The sequence below is a fragment of the Budorcas taxicolor genome, chromosome 20 (assembly GCF_023091745.1).
Source record: "Budorcas taxicolor isolate Tak-1 chromosome 20, Takin1.1, whole genome shotgun sequence".
In the NCBI taxonomy this organism is placed as follows: domain Eukaryota; kingdom Metazoa; phylum Chordata; class Mammalia; order Artiodactyla; family Bovidae; genus Budorcas; species Budorcas taxicolor.
In genome coordinates, this window is record NC_068929.1 from 74,663,486 (window position 1) to 74,683,241 (window position 19,756).

The 19,756-nt window shown below is 54.8% G+C and overlaps 1 protein-coding gene across 1 annotated transcript in view; it reads right to left on the reverse strand.

Annotated features, from left to right (window-relative positions):
- The window catches only part of AHRR (aryl hydrocarbon receptor repressor), an 82,316-nt gene that overhangs the window by 55,190 nt on the left and 7,370 nt on the right, over positions 1 to 19,756 (reverse strand). Inside the window, exons 2-3 of the mRNA XM_052659281.1 lie at positions 17,656 to 17,728; positions 7,587 to 7,768 (exon numbers count right to left, since the gene is read on the reverse strand). Of these exons, the coding sequence (XP_052515241.1) occupies positions 7,587 to 7,768; positions 17,656 to 17,728 (255 nt within the window). The remainder of the gene's footprint in view (positions 1 to 7,586; positions 7,769 to 17,655; positions 17,729 to 19,756) is intronic.

Here is a 19,756-nt window from a genome sequence, read left to right on the forward strand (position 1 = left end):
ATGCTTTATGTATGATGTGCCACATAATGTTCCTCTTACTCCCTGATACTATTTGCTATTTTTCCTTGATCAGTCTTACCAGATCTTTACTGCTTTATCATTTTAAAGGAATTCTATTACATGTCACCTTTCTATTTCACAAGTACCCTATGCTTTATTATTTCCTATGACTGTTTTTTATTCATTTCACTTTTTTTTTTTAGCAACACTGAATGCTCAGCTTGTTAATTTCAGCCCTTCTTCTTTCACATTAGACCCTCAAGTTGGTTTATTTCTGAGAATTGCATTAGCTGCAGCCACACACATTGATGGACAGAGGAGCCTGGTGGTGTGCAGCCCATGAGGTCACCAAGAGTCCAACACAACGGAGCACACACACACTCTGACCTGCACACACATTCCCTCAGTTCTGCTGTGTTTCCTTCTTTGATCCATGTTATGACAAATGTGTTTATTTCCAAACGTAAGGCTTTCAAGCCATCTTTTCTGCAGATTTCCAGCTTCACTGGCTCGAGGGCTCACCGTGCATTCTTCATGATTTTGTCTTTTGAAATTTACTGTGACTTGCTTTATTGACCAATATATTTTCAATACGGGCTTCCCCTGTGGCTCAGTGGGTGAAGAATCGCCTGCAGTGCAGGAGACACGGGTTCTATCCCTGGTCGGGAAGGTCCCCTGGAGGAGGGCATGGCGACCCACCCCAGGATTCTTGCCTGGAGAATCCCATGGACAGAGGAGCCTGGTGGGCTGCAGTCCATACAGAGGCAAAGAGCTGGACACGACTGAGCGACTGAGCATGCGCTCGTATTTTCAGAATATTTACAAGTTACAAGTGGGCTTGAAAAGACGTGAGTGTGAGTTTCAGAGCACAGTGTTATGTCTGTCCATGATTAACCGTTTTGTGCACTGCTCAAATCTTCTTTAATTATTACTGATTTTTATTTCTCTGATCTATCAAGTACCGAGAGAACTATCTAAAATCTTTCTCTCTGATGATGAATTCATGTATTTTTCCTTATAGTTCTGTCAATATTGGTTTCATACTTTTGAGGTGATGTTGTTAAAAGCACACAAATTTAAAATTATTCTCTTTGCTTGATAAAATAAAATCTTAATGACTTTTAAATGATAGGCTCTCATGATTTCCAGTAATATTTTTCACCCTGAAATCAATTTTTTGACATTAATATAGCTTTACCAAATGTATTTCAGTTAATGTTTTTCCAATGTATCTTTTCCCATCCTTTTACTTTCAACCTTTCTGTGCCTTTTGTAAACAGAGATATTCACTCTAACAATCCTTATTTCCTCAGTTCAGTTCAGTTCAGTCACTCAGTCGTGTCCAACTCTTTGCGACCCCATGAATCGCAGTACGCCAGGCCTCCCTGTCCATCACCATCTCCCGGCGTTCACTCAAACTCATGTCCATCGACTCAGTGATGCCATCCAGCCATCTCATCCTCTGTCGTTCCCTTCTCCTCCTGCCCCCAATCCCTCCCAGCATCAGAGTCGTTTCCAATGAGTCAACTCTTCGCATGAGGTGGCCAAAGTACTGGAGTTTCAGCTTCAGCATCATTCCTTCCAAAGAAGTCCCAGGGCTGATCTCCTTCAGAATGGACTGGTTGGATCTCCTTGCAGTCCAGGGGACTCTCAAGAGTCTTCTCCAACACCACAGTTCAAAAGCATCAGTTCTTTGGCCCTCAGCCTTCTTCACAGTCCAACTCTCACGTCCATACATGACTACTGGAAAAACCAAAGCCTTGACTAGACGGACCTTAGTCGGTAAAGTAATGTCTCTGCTTTTCAACATGCTATCTAGGTTGATCATAACTTTTCTTCCAAGGAGTAAGTGTCTTTTAATTTCATGGCTGCAGTCACCATCTGCAGTGATTTTGGAACCCCAAAAAATAAAGTCTGACACTGTTTCCAATGTTTCCCCATTTATTTCCCATGAAGTGATGGGACCGGATGCCATGATCTTCGTTTTCTGAATGTTGAGCTTTAAGCCAACGTTTTCACTCTCCTCTTTCACTTTCATCAAGAGGCTCTTTAGTTTCTCTTCACTTTCTGCCATAAGGGTGATGTCATCTGCATATCTGAGGTTATTGATATTTCTCCCGGCAATCTTGATTCAAGCTTGTGTTTCTTCCAGTCCAGCATTTCTCATGATGTACTCTGCATTTACGTTAAATAAGCAGGGTGACAATATACAGCCTTGACGCACTCCTTTTCCTATTTGGAACCAGTCTGTTGTTCCATGTCCAGTTCTAACTGTTGCTTCCTGACCTGCATACAGATTTCTCAAGAGGCAGGTTAGGTGGTCTGGTATTCCCACCTCTCTCAGAATTTTCCACAGTTTATTGTGATCCACACAGTCAAAGGCTTTGGCATAGTCAATAAAGCAGAAATAGATGTTTTTCTGGAACTCTCTTGCTTTTTTGATGATCCAGCAGATGTTGGCAATTTGATCTCTGGTTCCTCTGCCTTTTCTAAATCCAGCTTGAACATCAGGAAGTTCACGGTTCACATATTGCTGAAGCCTGGCTTGGAGAATTTTGAGCATTACTTTACTAGCATGTGAGATGAGTGCAATTGTGCGGTAGTTTGAGCATTCTTTGGCATTGCCTTTCTTTGGGATTGGAATGAAAACTGACCTTTTCCAGTCCTGTGGCCACTGCTGAGTTTTCCAAATTTGCTGGCATATTGAGTGCAGCACTTTGACAGCATCATCTTTCAGGATTTGAAATAGCTCAACTGGAATTCCATCACCTCCACTGGCTTTGTTCATAGTGATGCTTCCCAAGGCCCACTTGACTTCACATTCCAGGATGTCTGGCTCTAGGTGAGTGATCACACCATCATGAAGATCTTTTTTGTACAGTTCTTCTGTATATTCTTGCAACCTCTTCTTAATATCTTCTGCTTCTGTTAGGTCCATACCATTTCTGTCCTTTATCGAGCCCATCTTTGCATGAAATGTTCCCTTGGTATCTCTAATTTTCTTGAAGAGACCTCTAGTCTTTCCCATTCTGTTGTTTTCCTGTATTTCCTATCTCTAATCCTTATCTCTTAGTTGGCCTATTTAGTCCACTTACACTGACTGTAACTAATGACACATTTGGAATTTTACGCTTTCTGTTTGTTACACTCTTTCACATTTCTTTTTTCTTCTTTCCCATGTTTTTCTTTTGATTAATTACATTTTCTCATTCTACTTTTTTTTCTCCGTTATTTTGAAAGTTAAACCTTTCTGTTGTCTTGATAATTATCCTGAAAATTTTATTATGAATTAGTTACTCAACCTCCACATTTAATTAATACAAGAAATGTTGAAAGCTTCACCTCAAATCTCCGTCTCCAGATTTGTACGCTGTCACGGCCAGGGCTTTATCTCCCTCATTTTTGCCCTTTCCGGATGCCAGTCTTACTCTTTCACACATCAGTGTTTGCTCTGATTGACACCCTCTCCGTCCCTCCTTGCAGCCCAAACCTTGCCTTCCTTCTGCGTTTTAAAGGAGGTACATCCTTTAAAAATGGGTTTTAAAAGTTTCTCTTTGGGTTCTCAGCTGCACTGAGGTTTTAGTCCCTTTGAGTATTCCTTGGTGTCCTGCTGACTGGGCGATGCACGTTCAAAGGTTTCAGATGTTTCGTCTCGCATTTCGCGTGTCGCCTGCCTGATGGCTACAGTTACTCGGCACTGCGTCTTCTGGAAGTGCAAGGGTCTGTGTGCTTGGCGGCAGGCCTGCCCACTGGACTGTAGATCCTGGGAGGCGAGAGGCACAGCCGCTGTTTTGCTTCCTGCATTAGAGCTCGCTGTTAATGTGAAACTTTCAGTGTGAATTTGGGCCAAGGCCCCACGACAACATGTGCCAACTGTTGGCCCCAGATGACCTTGGCAAGGCTTCAGAGAGGATGTCAGAGGTGAGAGATGTTCGAGGCTGGAAGGAGGACGTCCTTGGAGGCGGCACTGTCGGTCTCGCCACATGTGCCAGGAGAGGGCTGGGGGCCCTGCCCCTGCTGGCGCCCAGTGAGAGGAGTTTCATGATGGCCCCAGAGGCCCGTGGGGCGGGTGTCTCCATATTCAAGAACTCCAAAGGCGTTTGGGCTGCAAGTGAGAAGCACCATGTGTCAACCAGGCCCGTCAAAGGCATACGTTTCCTATGGAGCAGGTGGGGCCACAATGTCCAAACACTGGCTGAGGGTATCTCAGCTCCTCCCGGGAGGATGCCTGTAGGCATGCAGCTGTCTGACACTTGTGTTAAAGAAGGACGCACAAGGAGGTGACTAGAGAGGATGGGTGACCCATGTCAGCCACTGAGACAGACAGACACCCCAGGCATGTGGTCCTCAGAAGCTGGGAAAACACCAAGGCCACCAGCCTGGGTGCCAGCTCCCAGCAACGCCAGGCAGACTTCTCCCAACCTCACCTCTTCTTCCTGCTGCTGCTTCGACCTGGAAAGGCCAGGAACCACGGCTCTGGTGAGGCAGGACCTCAGGGAGAGGCAGCCAAGCTCACCATCAGGCTCCCCCTGCCCCAGCCCTGCCTGCCAGACCCTCAGACTAGGCAGCGAGAAGGCTCACACTTGAAATTCTTTCAGAGATTTAACGTTCGGCTGGACCGATCACACTAGTACCAGTGACTGAAAGACCCTAACTGACCCAGAAGGGACAGGGAAGGCCCGGGACTGCCCCTGGTCCATCCCACGGCAGTGAGAGGAAAAGCGACGCCGGGGGACACATGCCCTGGGGGGACTCAGGAACCAGGAGAGAGTGAACAGACGCAGCGAGGAACCAGGAGCCTGCTTCTCCTCTGGGCTAGACTCCGCCTCCAGAGGCAACTAAGAGGTGGCAGGAGAAGAAAAACCAGCATAAAACGATCCGGGGTGATCTTTCTGAATGGTGGCTATGCAGGGGACCCGCCTGGGGTAAGAGACAGGTGTGCACACAGCCTGACGTGACCCAGAGCAGCGTACCTTTGCTGGAAAGGCCCCGGGGGCCATCCTCCAGAAGCTGTCCGTGCTGCGGGGAAGGGGCTCCTGCAGCGGAAGGGCTGGAGAGGAGACGCAGCCACAGCCACAGCCACGTCCCCTGGGGAGGAATCCACGGAGCAGCCCCCTGAAGGCAGGAGGTCCTGACCCGGCTCTCAGCATCTCAGGCTTCACATACCTCGCCGCTCAGAGGCGGGAGCGCCTCGCTCGCAGAACACAGTGGGGAGGGCCCGCAGGGGTGCTCATTCTCTGGGATGGGACCCACCTCGCCCCAAGCCCCCCTCGGAGCCCCGCCTCCCCCCCCCCCCCACCGCCCCTGCCCCCACCCAGTGGGGCTAGGCCTCAGGACATGCTCTGCGGGGTCACAGACACTCATTCCCAGCAGAGCTCATCAGGGGAGGATGACTCGTCAGTGAAAGCTGAGAACCTCACAGTTTAGCTCAGCCGCATCCACTGCACTCCTGGGTCACAGGTCCCTAAGTCTTGGGGGGAATTTCATCTCTGACCCGCAGAGGAGCAGAGCATCCTGCGTGTCCCGGACACAGCTCAGGACGCGGGGCCTGTGGACCTGCCACCCAGAGGAGGTGAAGCAGACCTGCCCAGCTCAGGCGAGCCCAGGACCAGGGTCCATCCGGCACAGAGCGTGCAGGTGGGCCGACCCCAGGCCCGGGCCCGGCGGACGGTGAGCGGGGGATGGGTCCTCACAGCTCAGGGATCTCTGGATCAACCCTGGAGGCCGAACCTGTGCTTTCCCCTCCTGGTTCTGTCTGCTGAGTGTCCCTTCCCTCTGTTCATCCCACCCACTGTCCTGCCTGCACGCCACCAGCCAGGCTAGGGTGACAGGGGTCCTTGGTCTTACCACCTGCCAGGCTAGGGTGACCGGGGGTCCTTAGTCTTGCCGCCTACCAGGCTAGGGTGACTGGGGGTCCTTGGTCTGGCACCTGCCAGGCTAGGGTGACCGGGGGTCCTTAGTCTTGCCACCTACCAGGCTAGGTGACAGGGGTCCTTGGTCTTGCACCTGCCAGGCTAGCGTGACTGGGGTCCTCAGTCATCTGCATGCTGGTCCGCATTCTAGGCCCTTGAAGCCGAGGTCCAGCGAGTCTCCTGCCCGGGTCAATACCTCAGTGCTGAGTGCTGGGTCTGAGAAGGGGGTGCCTGGGTGGCTGGGACCACACGTCCTGGAGAGAACCCGGCTCCCACCTCCCTCAGGGTCCTTCACATTCTCCACCCACCCTTCCTCCCTTTTCTGTGATCAGCCCCCAGTTTCCCTTCTTGCAAACAGTGAAACTTGCAAGAGTGGAAAATCCCTCTCTTTGGTACAAGCAAAGGGTTTATAACTAAGAAGCACCAGCCCTCAGTCTACGCAGAACCAAGTTAAGTAATTAAATAAGCTCACTGCCTTTTAAAAATTCATGAAAGTTGACACAAACACAACACTACAAGCCAATTTGCAGGCCATTATTACTCTTGGAGGCTGGAACTTTCCAGTTCATGTCCTTCCCAAAGGTGACTTTTTATGGAAGCTTTAATGAAATTATCCATTTCTGAGTCAGGAAGCAGAGATTAAGATCCAATTTTTAAGCTCGCCTTTTTTCTAACTATGCAGAGGAAATGAATTCAGGAAAATGTTTAGAATTTCCCCTAAAATGTACAGCTTGAGGAAGATCACAAACTTGGGAATCCTTGGGAGAACAGGGTGATACGGAAGTCAAGCTCATTATCTCCCCAAGCTGTGACCAGCAGGGCCTCCCACTGGCAGCGCGCGGGCTCTGCAGACCTGAGCTCCTGGAAACAACAGAATCGAAGTCTTTCCAAGGCCACCAACCCTGGCCTGGCTGCACACAGCTGCACCCGAGGAAGTGACCAGAGAGGGAGTGAAAGCAGCCTGAATCCTCAGGAAATATGCCCGCCCAGGCCGAGAAAGCCGGCAAGGCACAGTGGCTGCCACACCTCAGGCACGTCAGACGCACGCACATCCGCAGCCCCGTGGTGGAGCCAGCACCGCACAGGCCCGGGTCCCATGGTTCTGGGCTGCAGCCTCAGCGGCCAGCCCTCCTAACCACAGCCCGAGGACGGTTTCAGTCACAGGAGGCTGTGCATGCATCGACTCCCAGGGCCTCACGCAGAGCGTGGGCGGGCAGTCAGCTGCCATTCACCACCCACTGGTGTCCACACATGCCCCCTGTGAACACTCGTCTTACCTCTGCCTGAAGACACAGAATAAATGCACAGCTTTGTAAGAAGCTCAGACTTGGCTGAGGGCTGATGGCCATGGTCCGGGCTGCTGAAGCGGGCTGGGGACAACCACATTTCTTCCCCAAGAGCTCAGCCAGGCCACGCGAGGAGTAAGGCTTGGCCAGAGGCACCGGACAGGCCCGATGGGCACACCAGCTGCTCTGTGCTGAGGAGGGCTGCCTCAGGCAGCACAGTGCCCCCAGGGCTGGGCAGGTGAGCCAGATGGGGCAGGCCGGCCCCAGCCCTCCCACCAGAGCTGCTCTCTGCCTCCAAAGGCCTCCAGACAAGAAGTGAAAACAGGCCCATCCCGGGGAAGCCAGGTGGGCCCAGGTGAGGCCCGAGGGGCAGAGGTGAGGGTCCTACCTTGGAAGAAGCTCTTCACCCTGAGATAGCTGACGCTGAGACGCAGGACGGAAAGCTTGTCGAGCTTCGAGATGGTATCGGGCGGCAGTGGCAGCAGGCTGGCCAGGTGGTCCAGCTCAGCATTCAGGCGATCCCGGTGCCGCTTGGAAGGGTTCGACTTCTCAGAGCCCACGGCGGGCCTCCTGCGAGGGGAAAACTGCAGTCAGGCTGGGACTCCCAGGCGGAAAGCGCCCCAGGCAGGGACCTCAGGAGGAGCACTCAGCGTCAAAAGGCAGCTGCCGGCAAACACATGCCTCACGGGATGAAAAGGCACTGGTTCCCGGAGACACACAAGCTAGACTGCGGCCATGCCGGGCACAGAGGCCACGCCGGGCACAGAGGCCACGCCGGGCACATCAGCTACGCCAGTCACAGAGGCCACGCTGGGCACATCAGCTACGCCGGGCACATCAGCTACACCAGCCACAGAGGCCATGCTGGGCACAGAGGCCACGCCAGGCACAGAGGCCACACCGGCCACAGAGGCCATGCTGGGCACATCAGCTACACCAGCCACAGAGGCCATGACAGGCACAGAGGCCACGCCGGGCACAGAGGCCACACCGGCCACAGAGGCCATGCTGGGCACATCAGCTACACCAGCCACAGAGGCCATGCCAGGCACAGAGGCCACACCGGCCACAGAGGCCATGCTGGGCACATCAGCTACACCAGCCACAGAGGCCATGCCGGGCACAGAGGCCACGCCGGGCACAGAGGCCACACCGGCCACAGAGGCCATGCTGGGCACATCAGCTACACCAGCCACAGAGGCCATGCCAGGCACAGAGGCCACACTGGGCACAGAGGCCACATCGGGCACAGAGGCCACACCGGGCACATCAGCTACGCCAGGCACAGAGGCCACACTGGGCACAACAGCTACGCCGGGCACATCAGCTACGCCAGCCACAGAGGCCATGCCGGGAACAGAGGCCATGCCGGGCACAGAGGCCACGCCGGGCACATCAGCTACGCCGGGCACAGAGGCCACGCCGGGCACAGAGGCCACACCGGCCCCAGAGGCCATGCTGGGCACATCAGCTACACCAGCCACAGAGGCCATGCCGGGCACAGAGGCCACACTGGGCACAGAGGCCACATCGGGCACAGAGGCCACACCGGGCACATCAGCTACGCCAGGCACAGAGGCCACGCTGGGCACAGAGGCCATGCCGGGCACAGAGGCCACACTGGGCACAGAGGCCACGCTGGGCACATCAGCTACGCCAGTCACAGAGGCCACGCCGGGCACAGAGGCCACGCCGGGCACAGAGGCCACGCCATGGCAGCTACATCAGCCACACAGGCCACACCAACCATGCCGGCCACTGGTCGCAGCTCTGGAGGGAGGCCCAGAGATGGGGAAGAGCCAGCAGGAGGGCCATGTGGCCTCTCTGTGCTCACACCCGCCAAGGTAGCAGTGGGCACCAGCCCTGGGCACACTGCTCAGCTCTCTCGGGAGCTCCACTGGGCCTTGCCCTCTAGGCCTGCGTGGCCCCTCTGGGCACCGTGGTGCCCCCTCCCTGCCCCTTCACTCAGGAAGGGGAGGCCAGGGCCCCGCCACCTCCCTCCCTCTAAGGGTACGGCCCTACCTAGACGTCCTGCCCGCTGCAGCTGCCCTCACAGGCCCTCTTACCCACCCCCAGCCCTGCCCCCTCCGTGCAGAAACGTCTCCTTAACCTCCTTCCTAGAAAGTGAGGCCAGGCTAGTCGGGCAGGGGCCGCTTCCGCCGGGCCTGCGCTCCCCAGGTCGGGGGCTGCCTTCAGGGGCTCCGGGCTCCTGGGTCCAAAAGGTCCTGTTTTTCTACCGTGCACTCACTTGTAAAAATGTGGAAACCTGTCCCACACATTTCTTTTGGTCAGAAACCCCCGGGCACCCCCCACCCCATGGGGCCGTGGGGGCCAAGACCACACAAAACCACACAAGAGCAGAAGCTCCACCTCGGCTACTGCTTTCTCTTGACGGAGCTGCAATTCATGTAACGTAAAGCTGCTCTAAAGTGAAAGTGTGCTGGCATTTAGGACATTCATGGAGCTGTCAGCCTCCATCAAGCTCCAAAACATTACTTCACCCCCAAGTAACACTCCTACCAAGTGGCTTCTCTCATCTCTCAGGCCCCAGCGGCCACAACCTGTGTCTGTCTCTCTGGATATGCTCGCTCAGACATTTCTGTAAATGGAGTCAGACTTCTCACACCTGGCACCCTTCACTGACCATCACACAGTCAAGCTGCTTCCGTCAGGCAGCCTGTGTGGAGCTTCACTACTTCTCAGGGCTGAGTCATGTTCCATGGCCCTGCGATCTTCCACACCAGCCATACTTCACAGCCTCAGCAACACTTGCTATTGTCCTTTTTAAAATAACATTCCCATCTGTGTGATGGTGTAACGGTGTGATCACTCACCTAGAGCCAGACATCCTGGAGTGTGAAGTCAAGTGGGCCTTGGGAAGCATCACCATGAGCAAAGCTAATGGAGGTGATGGAATTCCAGCTGAGCTATTTCAAATCCTAAAAGATGATGCTGTTAAAGTGCTGCACTCAAAATGCCAGCAAATTTGGAAAACTCAGCGATGGCCACAGGACTGGAAAAGATCAGTTTCATTCCAGTCCCAAAGAAGGGCAAAACTAAAGAATGTTCAAACTACCCGCACAATTGTGCTGATTTCACATGCTAGCAAGGTCATGCTCAAAATCCTCCAAGCCAGGCTTCAGCAGTACATGAACCGAGAACTTTCAGGTGTTCAAGCTGGATTTAGAAAAGGCAGAGGAACCAGAGATCAAATCGCCAACATCTGCTGGATCATAGAATAGGCAAGAGAGTTCCAGAAAAACATCTACTTCTGCTTCATGGACTATGCTAAAGCCTTTGATTGTATGTATCACAACAAACTGTGGGAAATTCATTGAGAGACGGGAATATCAGACCATCTTACCTGCCTCCTAAGAAACCTGTATGTGGGTCAAGAAGCAACAGTTAGAATCGGACATGGAAAAACAAATTGGTTCCAAATTGGGAAAGGAGTATGTCAAGGCTGTATATTGTCACCCTGCTTATTTAACGTAAATGCAGAGTACATCACGAGAAATGCTGGGCTGGATGAAGCACAAGCTGGAATCAAGATTGCCGGGAGAAATATCAATAACCTCAGCTATGCAGATGACACCACCCTTACGGCAGAAAGTGAAGAGAAACTAAAGAGCCTCTTGATGAAAGTGAAAGAGGAGAGCGAAAAAGCTGGCTTAAAGCTCAACATTCAGAAAACGAAGATCATGGCATCCGGTCCCATCACTTTATGGCGAATAGATGGGGGAACAATACAAACAGTGGCTGACTTTATTTTTTTGGGCTCCAAAATCACTGCATATTAAAAAGCAGAGCCATTACTTTGCCAACAAAGGTCCGTCTAGTCTAAGCTATGGTTTTTCCAGCAGTCATGTATGGATGTGAGAGTTGGACCATAAAGAAAACTGAGCACCAAAGAACGAATGCACTTGAACTGTGGTGCTGGAGAAGACTTAAGGGCCCCTTGGACTGCAAGGAGATCAACCAGTCCATCCTAAAGGAAATCAGTCCTGAATATTCACTGGAAGGACTGAGGCTGAAGCTGAAACTCCAATACTTTGGCCACCTGATGGGAAGAACTAACTCATTTGAAAAGACCCTGATGCTGGGAAAGATTGAGGGCAGGAGGAGAAGGGGACGACAGAGGATGAGATGGTTGGATGGCATCACCGACTCAATGGACATGAGTTTGAACAAGCTCTGGGAGTTGGTGATGGACAGGGAGGCCTGGCGGGCTGCGGTCCACGGGGCCACAAAGAATCTGACACGACTGAGCGACCAAACTAACTGAATGAATGAATGGCCAACAGTGTTGGGCATCTTCTCATGTGCTTGTTGGCCATCTTTGTATTTCTTTGGAGGAATGTCTACTCGAGCTTTTGCCCATTTTTAAATTGGGTTGTCTGCTCTTGAGTTGCAGGAAATCTTTATATATTTGGGATACTAGATCCTTAACAGACACACAAATTTTCTCCCATTCTCCGGTTATCTTGTCACTTTCTTTGGTTTCTTTTCTTATTTATTCCTTAATGAGGTGCCTACACCAACCTTGGTCATCTGCTAACAAAATGCAGGGCCAGGAGGTGTGGAGAGACGGAGCAGCCTCGATTTGCCACTCAGAGGGGAGCCCCGCCCGGAAGTGAGAGAACTCGCGGCCTCCCCAGAAAGCAAAGCAGTGCCGAGGGCAGGTACAGGGGCCAGAGGAGGGCAGAGACCTCACTGGGGCAAACCTGTGGGGAGCAGGCCCCCAGCCACACCTGGGATGGACTGAGCAGTGACTGTCCCCACCCCCACCCCGCGGGGCACCGGGGGACACTCTGGATTGAAGATGTGGGTGTTGGGAAGGCTCTGTTCTTTCCAGCTTTCTCAAACCAAGCACCTGGCTGCCCCTGAAACCCAGCCCAACATGCCTCCCCAGGCTTCAGTTCCAGGGGCCGGGGCAGAGACCCTCGCCCCCACCAGGTGGGTCAGGGGGCCACTGGAGGGAAGCGCCCCTCTGAGCTGACCTCGGGTTTGGGCCCAGAGCCATGGCGGGAAGCCCTGACTCTGCAGGGTGGAGACTCGGGAGGAGGTGAGGCACCCAGAAACCTAAAATACCTGGGACAAGTTCAACAGGAGACACTCAGACACCTAAACAGCGCTGAGCAAAGAGACACAAACCATGGAAATACAGCCAGTAATGCTGGGTACTGTTAAGATGGTGTCACCCCCATACTGACCTGTGGGCCCGATGGAGCCTCCATGGAAATCTCAACAGGACTTTTTGCAGAAACAACAAGCAGTCTAGACTTTACGTGGACGTGCGGGGGATCCTCAGTCAGAGGGCAGAGTTGGAGGACTTACCCGACTGACGATAATCCTCTCGGAGTTAAGTGTTCCGTTTTGGTTTGTTTCAGACAAAGATGGGAAAAGATCAGTGGAGCAGAAGAGAGGGCCCAGAGACAGCCAGGTGCTTTTGGTCCATTCACTTGACAAAGACATGACGAAACTCAACAGGAAAAGGAGCTCCTTCCAACAAACGGTGCCAATCAGCCGGACAGCCAGGCAACAGGTGAGCATCCGCCTCACCTCACACCGTACCAGACATTAGACCGGAACAGACAGGAAGAGGAGCTCCTTCCAGCAGAGTGAGCATCTGCCTCACCTCACACCGTACCAAAAAGTAGGTCAGAACAGACTGCAGGCCCAAGTCTAAAATGGCGCGAATCAATCGGACAGCCAGCAAAAGAAGGAAACATCCGCCTCACCTCACACCGTACCAGACATTAGACCAAAACAGACAGGAAAAGGAGCTCTTCCCAACAAACGGCACCAATCAGCAGGACAGCCAGGAAACAAGTGAGCGTCCGCCTCACCTCACACCATACCAGAGATTATATCAGAACAGACTGCAGGCCCAATCTAAAATGTACCATAATACTTTACAAGAAAATGCATTAGAGAATCTTGGAGACCCTGGAAGGAGTCCCAGGACTCTCAGGGCACACACTAAAAATACTGTGAAAGAAAAAAGTGATAAATTGATCTTTCTCAAAGAATTTAAAATGACTTTTGAAAGTCACCATTAAGAAAATTAAAAGGGGAGCCATAGATTGATTGGCTGAAAATATTCACAAGAGCCTATATCCAGAATAGTAAAGAAGTTTCACAATTCAACAAGAAGACAAACAGCCCAATAAGAAGACAGACGAGCTCTTTACCAGAGCAGCTCTGTGGGCAGCAGATAAGCACAGGAAAGGCCACGAGCACCGTTCCTCACTGGAGGAATGCAGTGTAAAGCCACGGTGAGCCTCCACCACGGCCGTCGGGGAGCTGAGACCAGGACAGACACCCAGGCGCCCTGAGAAGGCAGAGGAGCCCCGCGCCCCACCTCCAGCAGCGTGGACAGCAAAGCTGCTCAGAAAACCATCTGCCTGGTGGATTCTCAGAAAGCCGAGCCCTTCTCGACTGCACACGGACCCACAATCCCACCTAAGAGAAATGAAGGCACACACTCGAAGACTCAAACATAAGCGTTCACAGCAGCTTTGCTGGTGACACCTCAACCTGGGACCCCCCCCAGCTGTCACCTGAGATGAGTAACCACACATGGTTCATCCGCACGACGGCACACAAATCGCGGAGGAAGCTACGTCATCACCACAGGGGACTGAAGCCCCCACTCGGAGAAGGTCCCCTGCGTGGAAAGTCCCAGGAAGTGCAGACCAGCCTGCAGGACGGGGGTGCAGGCAAGGTGCCCGTGAGGCCGCAGGAGGGGTGTCAGGCACAAGGAGCCTCAGAGCCGCTAACCTCAGTTTCAGGAGGGCCTTCCCAAGCCGCCCCGTGTCCCCACACGGATCAGACCATGTGCAGTGAGCACTCTTAGCCCAGGGTGCTCTGGTCACAGCCAGTCACACGAAGACAGAGGCGGAGACGAGGGGGAGCCCCGTCGCTCACACAGCTCTGAGCTCAGAGTGCAAGGTGCCACCCCCAGAGCACGGGACTATCACCGCCACGGTCACCCCCCACGGTGGGGGCAGGGGCCGGTCACCCCCCAAGGCAGGGCAGGGACACGGTCACCCCCCATGGCGAGGGGCGGGGGCCAGTCACCCCCCAAGGCAGGGAGGGGACACGGTCACCCCCCATGGCGAGGGGCGGGGGGGCCAGTCACCCCCCAAGGCAGGGCGGGGACACAGTCACCCCCCACGGCAGGGGAGCAGGGGCCGGTCACCCCCCAAGGCAGGGCGGGGACACAGTCACCCCCCACGGCAGGGGAGCAGGGGCCGGTCACCCCCCAAGGCAGGGCGGGGACACGGTCACCCCCCACGGCAGGGGAGCAGGGGCCGGTCACCCCCCAAGGCAGGGCAGGGACACGGTCACCCCCCACGGCAGGGGAGCAGGGGCCGGTCACCCCCCAAGGCAGGGCGGGGACACGGTCACCCCCCACGGCAGGGGAGCAGGGGCCGGTCACCCCCCAAGGCAGGGCGGGGACACGGTCACCCCCCACGGCAGGGGAGCAGGGGCCGGTCACCCCCCAAGGCAGGGCGGGGACACGGTCACCCCCCACGGCAGGGGAGCAGGGGCCGGTCACCCCCCAAGGCAGGGCGGGGACACAGTCACCCCCCACGGCAGGGGAGCAGGGGCCGGTCACCCCCCAAGGCAGGGCGGGGACACAGTCACCCCCCACGGCAGGGGAGCAGGGGCCGGTCACCCCCCAAGGCAGGGCGGGGACACAGTCACCCCCCACGGCAGGGGAGCAGGGGCCGGTCACCCCCCAAGGCAGGGCGGGGACACAGTCACCCCCCACGGCAGGGGAGCAGGGGCCGGTCACCCCCCAAGGCAGGGCGGGGACACAGTCACCCCCCACGGCAGGGGAGCAGGGGCCGGTCACCCCCCAAGGCAGGGTGGGGACACGGTCATCCCTCACGGTGAGGGGCGGGGACCGGTCACCCCCCAAGGCAGGGTGCGGACACGGTCACCCCCCACAGTGGGTGAGCAGGGGCCGGTCACCCCCCACAGGGGGGGCAGGGACACGGTCACCCCCCACAGCAGGGGCAGGGGCCGGTCACCCGTTGCGGCGGGGGGTGGGGGGCAGGGACCCTGCAGCCCACCTTGCTTGCTCCAGCGTGGGCCCACCCTGGGCCACCGGGGAGCACGTTCTTACCTGGGCTTCTAGCAGATTCCACCTGCAGTCCATTGATGGCAGGCTCCAGACTTTCTTTGCCCACCCACAGCCCACAGCCTGGGCGAGGGGGCAGGACTGCAGCTGGCACGTGGGGCTCACACTCCCAGGAGAGCCCAAGGGCTCTGGCCCAGGCACCTAGCACACATCCTAGCAGCCTCCCCAGCCTTTGCAACCCACAGACACTGGTGCCCAGACAGGCCAGCAGGGCCATGTCCACAGGCACAGCTGAGTGAGTGTGTCCAGGTGTCCTTCACTGTCCCTGAACCACAGACCTAAAAACCCAGCACCATGACAGATCGGTGAGGAGAACACTGCTCACCCAACAGAGATCCTGGGAACAACCAGCAGCCACAGGGAAGAAGAAACAGATTCAGAACACACACCTTCCACCAGGAAATACGCCAAGGGCTCAGAACTTCTAAATGTGTATTCAAGATCTTCTAGGAAAATTCTCATAAACTTGATGCAGGGAAGACCTTTCTAAGTGTGACATAAAATTAGCCACAAAGGAAAAGATTAATAAACTCAACTACATGAAAATTAAGTGCTTTTTGCATGGCAAAGAATACCACAAGTAAAATAAAAACTGACAGAAAGTATGTGAAACACGTTCAAGAATCTGTATCCCCAGTGTACAAAAAGCTCTCACAAATCAAGAAGCACAAAAACATAAACAATCCGATAGAAAAGTGAGCGAAAGCTGTCAACACAGACAGTCACAGAAAAGGAGACAGCGTGTCTGCCAGGCTCGAGCCTGAGAAAAGCACCCACATTCCCCAAGGCCCGAGGAGCACCCTGCGCCTGGCAGGACTCGGCTCTAGTGCCGGCCAGTGCGGTGACACCTGTGAAATCACAGACGCCACACTCCTGGCCTGAGCAGCGCCACTTGTAGGAACACACGTGCCTGTTGTGCCTGGCCTTGATTCACCTGCTTGCAAGCTGATAGCTCGCTGCTGGCTACTGATCCTGGCTGAGGCACCAGCTCCCCAGCTCAGCAGGAAACTCACTGCTCACAGCACAGCAGGCCGCACCCCTCTGTCGGCATCACTGACCCACGTCCCCGAGTCCACGAGGGTGACACAGAGGCGGCCAGGCAGGGGCTGCAGAGCGGGCTCTGAGTCAAAGCCGAGGCATCTACCACTCCCACCGTGAAAGCTCAAAGAGCCTGCTCGGCCCACGAGGAAAGGCCAGCACGTGGCCAGAGCCGCCGCCTCTGCAAAGACGGGCGAGAGCGCAACACGCGGCCCGAAGTCACAGCAGACACCCGTGAGGCAGCCTGAGCAGGCGCTGGCAGAAGGCTGGGGCCTACACAGCGCGGTGCGTCCTGAACTGCTGGACAAGGAACCCTCGAGGAGCAATGTCACAGGCACACTGCCAGGTGTGTGAACACGGCCGGCCCCTCGTGCACAGAGGCAGGGAACTGCCCCGATAAACACTGTTTTGGCTGGTTTGTGCATCACTGCTCTCAGCCCCTAGGTGTGGACATGGCCCCTGGATCCTGGTGGACACACCCCCACCCCTGGATCCCAGGGTAAACAGCTGTGTCTCCAGGTCCTTTCTTTCCCTATCCAAGGAGACAAGTGTTCTCACCAGAGCAGAGGAGCTGAGGACGTTGCCCCGCCTCTCCCTGGGTATACAACTCTGCTGTCCTCCCGCCCCCCTCAGACCAGGCTGCACACTTGCCCCCGGCCCCATCCTAAGGTCACAGAAGCCACACAGCTGACTCAGGTGACAGCCACTTTCCAAGGTCCAGCCTCACCAGGCTTGCAGCCCATCCTTGGGGCTGGAGGGGGCCCCACTCCTGTCAACCTCTCACGGGTCCCACAGCCCCCAGGGGCCAGAGGGTGGCCTGGGCCACAGAAACCTGGATGCCCACATGGCCGCGACTGCAGGGTGCCTGCTGGTGGCCCCGAGCTGCACTGAGCAGCCACAGACAGGACTGGCGGGGTTGCGCCGGGGGCACCCTCCACTCTGCCTCCTGGAGGCTGGAGCACGAGCCCGGTCTTTCACTTGGGGTGAAGCCCAGGGGCACTGGGGCGTATCCAGCTGGAAACAGTCTCATCCAGGCAGGGGCTGCCCCTCGGTCGGACCTCAGCTGCAATCAGGGCTGGGAAGGCGGCCCAGGGTCTTGCCCCCGCACCCCGCAGCCAAGACCCCAGTATCCTGAGGGTGCCTGGCCCTCAGGAAGGCCTGACAGAACCCTTGCCTCACTTGCTTTCTTCCTAAAATTCCCTTTTTCCAATGGAAACACAAGGCCTCCCCTCCATCAGTAGCCGTCAGCAAAGACATGATACTTTACTGTTTCTGCACGGGCTTCCTGCGTTTCCTCCCGGCATACAGGCACTCTCCCGGTGGGATCATCGTCTTGGGCCCTAAAAGAGAGGAAGCATCAAGTCGGTCACGTGAACGGAGCCGGTGCCCACACGTCGCCCCAAACCCCGAGGCAGTGGCCGGGGCGTGCCCCCCCAAGCGAGGCACAAGAGGGCATGATGCCCCCCCGGGTGTGAACCGCGGCCTCCAGGCCCAGGCCCTGAGCGTGGGAGCTGGCTCCTGCCATGCCCCTTCTCCACGGGCAGCCCCTGGGCCCCCAGGGTGGCCCGAGGACCCAGTCCTGTCACCGCGCTCCTGAGAGGACAGCCCTGTGCTAGGAAAGCTCCTGGCAGGCAGAGCCCCTGAAGTGACGGAAAGCAGCAGGACAGCAGGCCGCAGGCACAGAGGGCCGAGTGCTGGGTCAGGCTCCAGGCAGGTGCCCCCTCCTGCTGCCTGTGGCCCGTGTGTCCCTCCCAGCAGCCTGCCTCCCCCGAGGCCTGCACTTCTGGGCACACAGGCTTCCTCTTTTCTACGTAAAATCCCTCTAGACGCCACCACACCGGGCATCCGCTTTGGCCACTAGCTCAGAGCTGCACTGAGCCTGCTGACCACGCCTGGTGGCCACCAGCTGCAGTGTGGACGCAATCACTGGCGGAGGGAGCAGCCCCGTGACCGTGGCCCAAGGCCGGGCAGCCTGCCCATCACCTCAGGACACACGCCAGAACCTCGGTTTCCCGTGCAGTGGGGCTGAGCCTCACGGACACCCTGTAGACCAGCGACCCCTCGGCGTCAGGCTCCGGGCCAGCAGACGCGGAGAGGGGTCCAGCAGCCCCGCCAGGCCTCAAGTGTCCAACCTGGAAGAGGAAGCAGATTCAAACTCACGATTTCCACCCTTTCCTCCACGTTCAGCAAGTGATATGAAAATGCCGGAAACATGACATGAATCCACTCTAAGCATAAGAAACACACTTTGACTACTGGCAAAAGTAGGTAAAGTAAATGGATCGAAAAGGATACACCGATCCAAAGTCCAGCTGGAGTAGCCGTGTGAGTAGCTGAGTGAGTGTCAGACAGAGCTGACTTCAGACGAAGGAGAGTCGCCAGCACAGAAAGGGACGCAGTGCGTGAACGGGCTGTCTTTCTCAATGACAATGCCCCACTCAGAGCTTCAAGATGCATGAAGCAAATAAACAGAAAATCACAAAGGTTGTGGAATATCCAAACAACAGACATAGACTAATTGAAGTATATACAGACCCCGTCACCCAACAACAGCAGAGTCTTCACTCTCTGTAGTTGGAACATTCAAGACAGACCATATTCTGAAATGTAAAGCAATCCTTAACAGACTTAAAAGAATAAAAATCATACAAAGTATGTTCTCTAACAATAATGGAATTAAACTAGAAACATACATGGAAAATTCGCAACTATCTGGTAAGCAAATAACCACAGGTCCAAGAGAAAGTCTCAGAGGAATTTAGAAGTATTTTGAATTGAATGAAAATGCAACACATCAGCCTTTGTGGGGCACAGCTGAGCAGTACTTCGATGGACACTGGTGACATTAAATGTTTATAGTAGGAAAATTAAAGGTTCCAGGTAGGTAACCTAGGCTTCCACTTTAAGTAACTACAAGAAAACAAATCCAAATCAAGCAGAAAGGTGGAAAAAATAAAGAGGAAATATCAATAAAACTTATGTTTCTTCTGTTTGTTTGTTTTGGGGTTTTTTTGACCTGGAGGCATGTGGGATCTTAGCTTCCCAACCACAGATCAAACCTGCACTCCCTGCATCAGAAAGCAACGCCCTGCCCACCGGATTGCCAGAGAAGCCCCTCAGTGAAACTTAAAGCAGAAAAACAGAAAAATAAATGAAGCCAAGAGCTGGTTCTTTGAAAAGACCAACAAAATTGATAAACCTCTTGCCAGGCTGATCAAAAAATAGAGAAGAGACAAAGTACCAATATCATGAATAAAAGAAGGTGAACAGAGCCGGACCCTATGGTCCTTGCCCCCCACCAATTCCTCTGCCTGTCTCCTGTCTGCAGAAAACTTCAGTCAAAGAATCAGTTTAATCGGAGAAGTGAG